The 13051-nt window shown below is 35.5% G+C and overlaps 1 protein-coding gene across 1 annotated transcript in view; it reads left to right on the top strand.

The window, feature by feature from the left end:
* Positions 1-13051, top strand: part of POT1 (protection of telomeres 1) — a 77306-nt gene that overhangs the window by 32054 nt on the left and 32201 nt on the right. Inside the window, exon 8 of the mRNA XM_086473504.1 lies at positions 4527-4657. Coding sequence (XP_086329630.1) covers positions 4527-4657 — 131 coding nt within the window. The remainder of the gene's footprint in view (positions 1-4526; positions 4658-13051) is intronic.

The following is a 13051-nucleotide window of genomic DNA, read 5'->3' as shown; positions in this document are numbered from 1 at the left end:
AGGTGTTACAAGCGTCCTTACAGATTGCTGTCCATTGCTGGTGGTCCCTCACATGATGTTAAGCCTGAGTGGGAATACCTCTTCTTAATAATTAAGTATATTAAAAAGAAACATAGATGCCATTTGGAGTTCTGTGTAGTACCAGCCTAAAACCAAGGCTTTTACTGAGTCAATTTAGTATGAAAGTAAAACCGTCCTTTGATAGTATCTAAATTTGCTGGACGGTTCATCCATTGTGTTATATTTTTAAATGAGATTATTAAAAGTAAAAATTACCAGTGGTAAAATTTCATTTCCTTAAGGAAAGCTAATCAGTAGAGTAAATTTATCTAGTAAAGGAAAATTGACTCCAATATGTAAACTTATGTTAATTTATTTTTTTTTTTAAGCTTGGTAACAGAGGGATTTTGCTTCATTGGAAAGAAAATTGTGAAAAATCAAAAGTTTGAGTAATGACATTTATTACATCGTTTCGTGTAACATTGGGACATTATTTAAATTCAACAATTCTGTTTGGAGTTTGACTCATTATTTGTGCAGAAAAATGAATTCAATGATTGAACTATAATGCTGCTATGGAAAGCACAAAGCAATTTTCACATTCCAGCTGGAGAAGGGAAGACAGGTGGCTTTTTATTTTTAACCTTCAAAAAGGATTTGCTGGACAAAGGTCTCTTTAAAAGAAAATCAGTCTTAATGCTTTGTTCTTGAAGAACTCTATTTTAATGAGGTTTATTGTAGAAGTGATGTTTTGAGGCGATAGTTTAGAATGGAAGTCTAAAATCAGAGACACAGAGAACCTATATTATGTAGGTGTTCCCTGACAATACAAAGCAAGTATAATATTTTGTACTACTTCGACTAGGATGCTTATTAGTCTTTTGAGTATGATAATTGCACAGAAAATGGAGGGAGTGCGTTAACTTTTTTCCCCTTAAGTAGGCAGCTGCACATGTATGAAGCTGACTAGGTTGTATAATCACAGCATCAAAGAGTAACCACAATTTTAATGTGGAATGTTTTTGTTGTATATCAATGCACTGTAACATGTTATCCTGTATCCTCAAAGGACTGTGAATCTATGAACCATATGTTTTTTACTTCTTAATTGCTCATTTTGCTCCTATGGCTTTGCAGCTAAGCTGTTAAGTTAACCTCTAGAATTCATACCCAAAGAAATACAACAATCCATCTTTGGATGACGGTAGTAAATACTTGCAGTCAGTATTGTCAGTCACTGACTAGACTTTATTCATGTCTGCTTATCCTAGCACAGAATGTCAGAATAGGTGCTATATGACACTTGACCTTGTGCCTTTGGTGGGAGTGTGCAAAAGAATGATGCTTAGCAACTTCTGAGTGCAATAGATGAGAATTTGTCATCAGTGAGTCTCTGTAAAAGTCTTGGGGGGGAAGAAGAGTAGTGGTATTATAGAAATACTATATAGGTTTTTACATCTGTAGGAAAAGTAATTTTATTCTTTTTGGTGACCCTTCACTGGATTTCTTCTTTCAACACTTCAGTCAATCGTTCGAGATTTTAAGTTTAAATTATAGCAAAATATAGGCACATATTTGCTGGAAGCGGCAGGATATTTATTTGGAAGGCATAGGCAGTGCACGTACAAGCGTGTCTTAATCCAGTCATATCCATCTTCGTGTGTGGGGAATCTGTTCACAGAGTTTACATATGCCAGTTGTCTGCTTTTGACTGCCTTCATACAGATTTTATATAAGGCAAATCTGTCAGTTTTAGTAGACTGATAGTGTTCTCTTTCAAAGCTGCCTGTATCTTTATAAAATGCATGATGGAGATTTTACTGACTTTGGTTTAGTGCTGTGACACCTTTGTAAGTTCCCAGATAGGTAAACTCTGGTTTAGTGTCATTATCACTAACTGCCTCGTAGAATTATAGTTAAGGGAAGTTGGAGATTTTGATTAGTTTGGGGGTTTTTGTTTGGTTTTTTGCTTGTTAGGGGTTTTATTTTTGAGAATTGAAAAGTTGTCTGTCACGGGCAAAACAGATTTGACTTGGGGAATTCAATTCATTGCCAGTTAACATAAACATTTAATAACTGATTCAGGTATTCAGAAACAAAGAGAAACATTTAAATGCTATGGGAAAACACTTTTCCTCCACCTTTGCCAGGCTCACCTTCACTCCAGACACCTCTGCTTCCCCTTGTTATTGTTGCAGGTTACACTGTGTCTCTTAGGGGGCGAAGGATGTTGCAGGAGATTGGGGTTAATGCGTAGCAATTTCTTTCTGCTGCTGTTTGTTCCTTACTACTTTTTTTTTTCCTTCCCACTGTACCTTCTTTCTTTGTGGTGTCCTCCCATGTGGGTTCCTCCATGGGCCTCAGTCCTTTTGTGGGTGTATCTCCTGTGGCATGGTCTTACCCACAAGCCACAGTCGATTCAACCTTGAACTTCATTTATAGTCTTCTGGAGTTTAATTTCAGTGTTACAGAAGTTAAGAAAGCTCACACTGTCAAACAAGAATATTCAGTTTTGTATAGTCTTGTTTCTGTAGTTTGTTTCAATATCAGCAGTAGAATTCATAAACAGGTTTATTCATTGTGTGTTAATTTTGCCTCTTTAGTGTTGACTCGATGCCTGCTGAATTATGGTCATGTCTGTGTGTGTTACTTTGTTTGTGTGTGTTACTTTGTTTGGAGAGTGTTCTATCTTGAACAGTGTTCCAGTTCTTAATACCTCAAGAGAATTGATGTAAGTCTTCGTGTGAGTCTGCTCCTAAGAGTTACAATTACTTTCTTTTTCTGTGTTGAGATTCTGTTGTTGGCTGTTACCAAAATGCAACATGAAAATTGGCAAAGAACTTTTAATTTAATTGAGGACCACGACAGTAAAGATTGTAGGAGGAGGAAATGGTTTCTGTACGTAGAGGGACTGTTCCTGCTTCTAGATGGTATGTCTGCATTTTATATGCAGGTCAGCAGTATGAATAAACTCTTTTACAATGAAAACTGACATTCTTAAAGTAGGATAGTGAAAGCAAGAATGTGAGTTACAGCAGATGGCATCAGAAAACTGGATAATTGCCCAAGCATTTTGGGTCATTCAGATCATATTTATACTTATTTAGTCAGTAAAAATAGTATAGTATAGTAAAAATAGTATATAAGAATAGTAGCAGAATAATTTCTTTCATGCTTTCAGTCTGAAAACACTGTGCACATTGCAAACAGTTGAGATAGAGTATGAAAAAATGCTAAGAGAAATAGTGAAAGTGTTATACCCGTGTGGAAAAGTACAAAATAATTTGATTTAAAATTTTTCACCGCTCTTACTAATACTGGTTTTGTGCTTTCTCATTCTGACATTTAAGAAGGGTACACTAAATGGAAAGGCAATGGAGAATTCACTGTTGCAAGAGTTCAAACTATAAATTTTAAATTGTAAATCGTTGAGTACTATTAATGCCTAAAATCATGCTTTTTGCTTGAGGATCTTGCTACCTTTTTCTAAAAGCCGCAATTTTGTGTATGTAAAAGTGTCAAGGTTGTCATAAAGGTAAAAATGGTACGTTATGATGTCATTGCTCTACTGATCTGCTGAAAAAGTTGTAATTCAGGCCTGAACTGTAAGTTTCAGTAAATGCTAGCATAATAAGTATCCAAAACAAAAGCAGTCTGTCTTCTTGATTAAAAGCAGCTAGGACAAGATGCGCAGGTGTTTGAGGTTCCAAACATATAGCCAAGTTGATACTGGTATTTGAAAAGTTCTCAAGCAGATTAACCAGCTACTGTGCTGTGAAAGAGCAAGTGTATTCTCACTCCATTTTACGTATGCAAGATATTTGAGTACACGTGCTTCTGTAAGCTGAAACGGAAAATACAATGGAAAAAAAATAATTATGTAATCTGCAAATACTGCTCTGTGCTGGGCTGGTTTGCTCCGTCATGTTTGTGTCTTGTTTTGAGTTTACTTTTTAGGTCATTCATAGAAGTGAAATTCTGTTGATGAAGTTTAACTTCAAAAGGGCACATTTCAGGTTGTTACTGTACTTTCTAACTACCGCTGTGTGACTGTATCCTTGCAGTATATATTCTGCGTATTTTGTTGAAGTGAAAGATAAGTAATTTATGCTTTAATTTGCTTTTAGAACTTGTAGAACTCATTACCGCTTCAGAAGACTATGCAAAAATAAATCATAGAAAAGTATTGTACAAGACTATACATATGCTCCCAATTTTGTAGAGGAAGTAATTAAAACCTGAAAAATAGCACGCCTGTTGCAGACAGAAGAAAAACTCTTGTGTGTTCCTGCCTCACAGACCTATGTTTAATTACCCATTTCATTTTCAGTTATTTAGGCCTAATTATTGGCAAAAAGGGCTACACTTCAGTTATTCTACTACTGTAACTAAATTGACTTTGGAAGAGTTACACAGATCATAGCAGAAAAAAATTGGCTGTGTGGTTGTTCATCCCAAGTTTAACATCTGTGTGTTAATAACTCCATAGTGCCTATTATTCATTCAAACACTTTTATATTTTACAGATTATTGCTCGGTTGTAACACTTGTGGACCAATCAAATGTGAAGTTAACGTGCACTCTTTTTAGTGGAAATCTAGAGTCCCTACCAAAAATTTACAAAGTTGGAGATGTTGTTCGCTTTCATAGAATAAAGGTATGTAATAGGATGTTGGGGATTTATGTTCTTGCTTTTTTGCAGTGAGAGGACTGAATAATTTGGTTCTTCATGTACTGAAATTAACACATGGAGACATTAAAAGAGGCAGTTGATTGGTAAAACAGCTATCGTTATGGTATGGACCAAAACTGGAAATAAAGTATCAAGTTTTTTAAACAACAACAGAGTACTAAGCTGATATCTCTCTTTAAAAAAGTTTTAGATGTGGTTATTGGAAGTCCAGAACAGCATTATTTTTTTGGAATATGTGTTAAACAATTTGACAAAAAGTCACGTGGTACTACTTCTAGAGGAACAGCATTTAACTGACATAAATGTGCACAATTCATCTCAGAGCTTCTGTTATGGTGCGGATTAGATCAGCTGGAGAGTGACTTCAGGAAATGTAATCTACCCGGGGTTGTTTCCGTGCAGTATGTTCTAGCTGCTGCTTTGGTGTTTTCCTGACTTACCCTGTGTTATTTATATCGAAGCCCATGAAGGAAACAGTGTTATAGGTTTGGTACTGCTTCTGCTGGATGATTTTCTTATGCATGCTGCAACTATATAGGGAGAACAACCACCCTGTAGAGACTGAATGGAAGTCTTGTAGTGCTGAACCATACTTACAGGTGCAGAGTAGTACCAAATACATGATTTGACCATGTTACATATTAATTTGCAAGATGACCATGCATAATTATATATTTTATTTTTGCATAAATTAATTATAGCAGAAATGAGTCAGTGTCCTCAAAGAAGCCAGTTAAAAAAACAATATGCGTATTTGAGCACTTTTGAGAGATCTAGGAAATTTAAGCTTGTACAAAAGGGTCATGAAAGGGATAAAGATCAGTAGTACTAAGCATGTACGTTTTGATATGCTGTACCAGGAGAATAAAGAAAAAAAACAACATGTGACAATAAATTTAAAAAGTGGTAAGATTTATCCAGTAATTGAGATTTGTACCACTGAGATTGTTAAGAAAGAACTTAAGATTCAGAAACTATCTTCAGTTATTCATGTATGTTACAAATATTTACAATTGAGAGAGCAATAAGCTAACCTATTCTGGGTTAGTATAAAGCTTCCGTAAGGTTGTATTTATGTATAGTTAGAGTGGAATGAAACTATATTTAGGTTTTTGAAGCTTGTGTTGCTTAATCAGTACCTGATATGTATTGTTAGTTTTGGAAGTTCATTCATATGCTAAATTTTAAATTCTCTCTGAATCCAGCAGGGTTGATGTTAACACATGTATACTTGTTTCTGAAATTCAGTGGAGGTAGAAACATGTTTATTGCTTCTGAAATCGAAGTACATATTTTATAATATTTGTGTGAAAAAGGAGAAAGTAGAAAGGAGCCTAATTAAAAGAATTGGAATGTTTCATGTCTGTGGTAGGTTAATACTGGGGGGTTTTTGAGATGTGGGAAGTACAGGTTGTAAAAAACCAAACAAGACCACTGTCAGGGAAGTTATGTATACACCATCCTTTATGCAAATGTGTCTCAGCTCCATTACCTATTTTTAATATAAACTTATTAAGGAAACGTATTGTTATAGCACATGTGAGGAACCTCACCATTCTCCTTCTTTGACATCAAATTTTTGAGGAGATCATTCTGAAATCCTAATCAATTGGTACTTCATTCTCCAAGATGATGTTTCAGTTTTTAAAGATAGGATCTGTTAATTCCCTCCCCACATACACTTTTTTTTTCATCACAGCTGAGCTATTTTAAGTGGTTTCCAGCCCTAACTGACCTCCAGCTGCTCAAAATCTCTATCTCCTCAGATGCATAAGCTGACAGCTAACATTACTTTCTAAGTTAGAATGATCTAGAGTCACTAAGTCTTTTTCTGGATGGGAATGTTTTGACTACCCCAGGCTAATAAACTATTACTTTGGAATTTTTCGTATATGATCTGAGCAGGTAAAAATCTGACATAGAAGCCTGGTGCCAGCTACTATAAGTGAACTGGGAGGGGGATGACCTCTTCCTCCCTTTTACCTACAAGCAGCATAGATTGTGTGATTGCTGTGCAACACAGTTTTCAATTAAAAAAAGAAATCAACTCCAATTAGTGTTCGAATTACACTGTCTGCAGTTCCTCCTTCACTCTCTTCTCTTTTTGTCTTCAGACCTTATCACCTTCTCTTAGCTTGCTGAATGGAAACCAGTCGGGGGCAGCAGAGGCCATAGTCTGTCAGAGCTGTGCTTACCGATGAGGACAGATATTCATAGTCCTTACAGTCTGTATTCACATTTCCCTGTCCCAGATGTGGTTTCGAGAGACTACCAGGAAGTTGACAGTGATTGCAAACACCTTTTAAAAATGACTGTTCCCAGCTACACTCTCAGCTGCTAATGAATAACTTTTCTTCATAGTAACACAGGTCTTGGCAACGTCCAATGGTTCAGAGCTAACAACTTAATGGAGAGGATTCCGTTGAGATTACTCTGGGTAGAGAATAATTTTATTTGCTCAGTATTTGTCACAGAGAATGAAAACTTTAAGTGTCTTAGTAACAACTGAAAGATTATCCAGTTTTAATTACATTTCTGTTAATATTTCTTGAAGTGCATTTTTATGACTTCTTATGATGATTTCTCATGAATTATAGTACTTGGTGATTTGCAATACTGTATTTGGGCCTTCAGCCACAGTCAATGCTCTGCAGATATGACAGTGAGGGGGTTCCCCCAGCCTCCAATACAAAAGCTAGGCCTGTGATTTAATTGCCTAGCTTCCCTCTGTCTTCATGACAAAGAAGGAGTTATTTCAAATGGAGTTTTCTTGGAACTTTTTTTTTTATGGTTCACTATGAATGCTCTTAATATCTTAGATGTAATGCCTAATGTTTAAGCTGTTAAAGAGAGGGAAGAGGCAACCTGCTGGTACTGACTAAATCTGCAATTTTATCCTCACTTGACTTGTGAGTTTTGGCGTGTGTTCTGCCTTTCTTGTATTACTCAAACCCTGCCATAATGATAGAATTGTTAAGTTCCTCACTGGCTTTTTTTCTACTGTTCCTTATTACCTCTGAGTGATTCACAAACAAGAATTTATTTCCTCCTTCCCAGTGAAGTGAATTGGTATTTGATTTCCATTTCAATGTTTGAAAATTGGAGAAAAGTGAAGCACATTCTGATTTAGGTGTTCATCTTGTTCAATGTACTCTAGTTGTCTGATAACAATCACTGTCTGGGATGTGTTTTGGTGGGTCTTTTTCCTGAATACACAGTGTTATAAAGCTGTGTGACTTGTGGAACACTTGGAGAATGAAGACCAAAGGAGTGACCTCTCATCATAAACTTTACTTATATGACTTCCTGAGCATAATACAATCTCTGTAGCAATTACAAAGTCTTAATATTCTAGCTTTTTGTCATAGTGTTCTTGATCCTGTTCTCCTTACTTACTTTGGTGGTGCCCTAACTTCTGTACATAGGCTGCAGTTGCTGTAACAAATGAAGTAGGAGTCTTAAAGATGACAGCTTCTTTGTTACACAGCACTAATGCATGCACTGCATAGAAAAATGGGGTAATGGAACGGAGTATCATAGTATCATAATATAAATGCGCCATGAGCTGAACTGTGTTTACACAGACAACAGTAACTGCGTCATCTACTAACTTCGGAAGAATTATGGTTTATAATTCTAGCATTTTAGCTTTGCCGTTAGATGTGGCATCCTAGATCTTTAGGATAACAAAACGGAGCAAGAAACAGCAAGAAAAAACAAATTCCTTGCGTACTATCAATTGCAAATTCATCTGGTTCAAACTTTTTAGATTTACAATATAAAGCATTGTTTCTTTGAGCAAAAGTACTTTATAGTCATGGTATAGATGGTTACTCCCTCAGTAGGTCAGTCAGTTGACAAGTGTAAGATGAATGTTTTGCTAGTGAGTGTCTAAGCTGTTTGTCCACAGAGGAGTGGGAATCTGAATATCAAGCATATGGAGCATGGCTTCGTAAAAACAGAAGGATCAGTCACACTCCCATTTTTATTATCCTCACTGGTTCTGTCCTGTCTCTCTTCTTGTGCATCATTCTCCTTAACCTAATAATACTTAACCTAGTGGAACAGATGCTGTGTTACCTTCTCTGATCTTTAAAACAGTCTGCCGTTATTTCTAGGAGCAGTTTAGTTCTGCACTTCGGTGGCCGTTTCCTTGTCTCTGTATATTCCCTCCTCTAGTTTAATCCGATTTGTCCCATGAAAGTTGATTCCTTCTCTTTGTTTCTACTTGATGCAATATGGAAGGCACTGAGAGACACACAGGAGAAGTATCTGCTCACTTCTTGTTCCTAGGCAGCTCTAGCCATAGCTGTCAGGTTGATATGGATGAGAGAGGAAAGTCTGGACCTTATATACAGAACATACTAAGTGAACATTAAACTTTGGCAGAATTTAACTGCCAGACTCCTAGTGTCCTCTGTAAATGACATACAAATATATAAACTTGGACAAAGGTAGGTTTGAGACTTTTTGCTAAAAAGGATGTCAAAGAATGTGTGGAATGCGGCACTGCACCCTTGTTTTCAAATTCTTGCTCTGAAGAGTGGAAGCAATTAAAATTTTTTTAGTAAACAATTATGAGATTCTTTTTGACACACAGAAGTAAGCATGATTCTCAGAAATATCAGTGTTACTGTTGCTTTTGGCTTTCCTTCAAAAATTATGTAAGGCATGCAACTTGCTTTGAAGTTTTGATGGAATTAAAATTAAAAACAGGTATTTGTCCTGTAATAAATAAATCAGGAAATACTGACTGTAGGCAGTGACAGAGATTCTTCATAATTTGAAGTCTTACAATTTTGCATGTACGTTTTTCTGAAATTTTGATCTGAGTACTTTTGGTGAAGTTACCTTGTCTTAAATATGTAGGAAATATTAAAAATAGTCACTTTTACTTTACTTGAATTTTCTCAAATTTGCTATGCCACTTTCTCCAATAAATGTTTCTAAAGCAGTATACAATGTCTGCTGGTTTTTTTTTAATTATTATTATTATTAAATATGAAATTATTTCAACTAGTTTAAGTATATATACTTTCTGCATACAGGGTTTTTTTCCACAAAATAGTTATAACTTGTTCAGGTGGACTGGTAAATGAAATGTACAGTGTGTTGTTTGTTTTCTTATTTAATTTGTATTTCCATTGCTGCAGACATTTCTGATAATCTTAATTTGCAGACAGCAATTCTCAGGAATAGTAGAGGATAAGCTATAATTTATGGTCCTGATATCTAGATGTATTTTTCATGTTGTAAAAAAAAAAATCATTTTACTTCCATATGACTAGCCTTGTTAACTGTCTTTTGGAAGGTGCCTGCAGATTGGTTTTGTAGTTCAATTTTCTTGTTGTTATATTTAAACATGTTCAAGATGGTTTAATTTATATAGGGACAGAGATTAATTACTAAGATACTTCAAATTGCTTCTCCATTTCATTATTACCTCTCTGTTCATACAGCTGGAAGTACATGAACACTAGGATTACATTATTTAAAGTACGGCAAAGTGTACGGCAGTTGTTCAGGTTATCCAAACTTGTTTAGACTGTGGTTGACTCTACTTAATCTGAGAAAACGTTTACAAAATATGAGGAAATATACCAAATGCATTCAGGGTTTTTTTGACAGTAAAGTTTTTTCATGTAAACAGCAGCAGTGACAGTCATCAAACTTTTACAAAGAAATTTATCTCTGGATCTCGTATGGTGTTAATGCTGAGATTCAATTGTTTAACACATTTTTGAGCTTATTAAATTAGTAACAATTGCAGTGTTTGTCTGTTTGCATGTTCTGTTATGGGATGTGTATATCATTCAGATCTTGATCTGCAACTTTTTTTTAATCTGGGAAGTATGTCTTCAGTGTTTGTGATGGGTTTTTTAGCCTTCCATCCATCCCATCCCCCCTCCCCACCCCACCCCCCCCCGCCCCTGCACTATGTGACACTCAGAATGGAAAGCAAGAATTTCCTGTTTCTGCATTAATTTAAAAAATTTAAATTTCCAGATTGCAGAACTGAAATCATTCTTATGTTGCCAAAGTTCTTACTCTAACATCTCCAAAGGTCTTACTCCTAACTTTGATCCTCTTCTTAGCCCTTTATAATTCCTTCATGATCTCCCAAGGTCCCTGCCAACTCAGCTTCCTGTGGTTCTGTGACTGGGCCATACATTTCTAGTACTCAGACAGTCTCCATTTTCAGTACAGCCATTTGTTAACCCTGTCTATACCTTCATAACATTTTTTGCTCCTGGAGGCTTGTGATCAGATTCTGTGTTTGAGGAGGAGGGGAATTTTTTGCTGCTGCTTATTTGGACAAGATATCTTGCTTCTGTGTCAGCCGAACCCTGTTGGGGTGTCAGAGTGGCATGTATTTAACTGTGGGGAATACGTTGCTCATCACAGTAGCTATAATCTTTGCAGATACATTGCCTGTAGACAATTTTGCAATTGTCTTTCCTTTTCACTAGTATCTCACATTTCTGCAGTTGAGGGGAGACTGGGTAGCAGCATACGAATGTGGATCTTCTATTATTTTGTGTCAGCTGTGAGTCACAAGGATCATAAGTTTTTGACTTCAGCTTAGGTAAAAAATACCTAACAATGAGGTCTTCAGCAGAATATATACTCAGATTGGAATAGAAGTTTGGACAGTGCATTTCAGAGGGTGCAATAATTTAAGAAAAAAAAAAAAAAAAAGAAAACCAAAAAAAGAACCTCAACACAACTTGATGTCTTGAAATAATTTTATATGTATAAATAATAATAAAGTTTTAAGCTTAATATGCTCATGTTTCAAAATACTGTCTTGAATTCCTGATTCCTTCCACAAATCAATGGTTAAATTTCTTTTAGGAATTCTTCTTTTTTAGTATAAGAATGTGTACATTAGCTTAGTATATGTTGTTTTACAAGACTTTTTTTTGATATTCTAAGATGATCCGTGACTGCAGTGGTTTTGTAATAGTCCTTTGTTTCTCCAATTTAATAATCAGTTTTGATGTAAAACTGCCTTGGAGATGCTATTATTCCAGCTTAATACTCTACTTACTATCACACTTTTCCATTGAGTGAGGTGAATAACACTATTCAGTTTAAAAAAACCCAAGCGCATTAATTGAAGTGGTTTAGGTTGCTGTAAATCTATTTATAAATATGTCAAGATTAGCTTCTTTTCAATTAGCACATTCAGGATACACTTGTACATCATAGAAATCATTAAAGTTTATTGTCCACGCAGTTTTTTAAGGTGACATTTCACCTTTTGTTCTTTAGTTTATAAAAACTACGCCAAAGACTCCTGCAATATGTATTGGAATTTACTTGCCTGCTTAGAACAAGCCAAATACATTGTATCTGCTCTGTTTTTGTTTAACAATTTTTATTTATTGACTTTCTTTAAAATGCTCAAGGAATTTTTTAAGTGATAGCTGTCTGCCCCCCTTCCTTGTTCTCTTCCCCCATGATTTTTTAAAAAATCCCCAATGCCTTTAGAAATGACACAAAATCTACTGAGGGAGAATTGTCATCATATCCAAAAGTCTCAGCTTAGCTCTTTTCCCTAAGTTTGATTTAATTTCAAAATCGTTTGTGTGTGGAAAATATAACAAGTTTACAGTATCACTGCTTAACTTTATCTGAGATCTACTTAGAGTGCCATTATGAAACAACAGTTGCCCATCAATATTATTCATTTTACACTCCATGACTTCAGCAATGATTTGTTTTTAAAGCACAAGCCCGAAGAATTTCTATTGACCGTCATCTGTTCTGTGGGTCTGACATAAGTAATTTTCCAGCTATGAAATATTTTGTTCTGTAATCCATTCTAGGTTTACTTTTCCTGTTTGTTCAGTTGTTCACTAAATAATGTTGTTGAATGCTGTTTACCTTTGAGACCACTCAGTGGCTTCTCCGTATACCTATGCCTGAGGATATTTGATTCTGCTTCAAGATCATTGGTAATTTTCTCATTGTGACACTTCAGGTTTACCTTCTTACATATTTTGTTTCTTTTCTTATTTTATAACTGTCCTTCCCTACATTAAGGCTGATGCCAAATCCACTAAATGAAGGTGCTAGGAGATGTGAGATGTACAGTATGTTCAAGCACAGCTCATGAATGCTCAAAACATGACAAAGGATTTTGGAAATGGGGAAAATAGTCTATGGTGAAATATTAGTGGAAGCCCAGGGAGACAAAGTAGTTTCTTGAACTGATTTCCTGAAAAGCATAGAGCCCTCATAAATAGTCTAGAGGACTAGGATAGAATTTTTAGTAAGAAAGAAGTCAAGATATTTTGATGATGATTTAAAAGAATTAGTGAAGAAAAAGGCAAGTAGGTAAATTGGAAATTA

This window comes from Leptosomus discolor, chromosome 1, assembly GCF_034619465.1.
Source record: "Leptosomus discolor isolate bLepDis1 chromosome 1, bLepDis1.hap2, whole genome shotgun sequence".
Taxonomy (NCBI): Eukaryota; Metazoa; Chordata; class Aves; order Leptosomiformes; family Leptosomidae; genus Leptosomus; species Leptosomus discolor.
The sequence above is the reverse complement of the archived record's forward strand: the minus strand, read 5'-3'. Positions and strand labels throughout refer to the sequence as shown.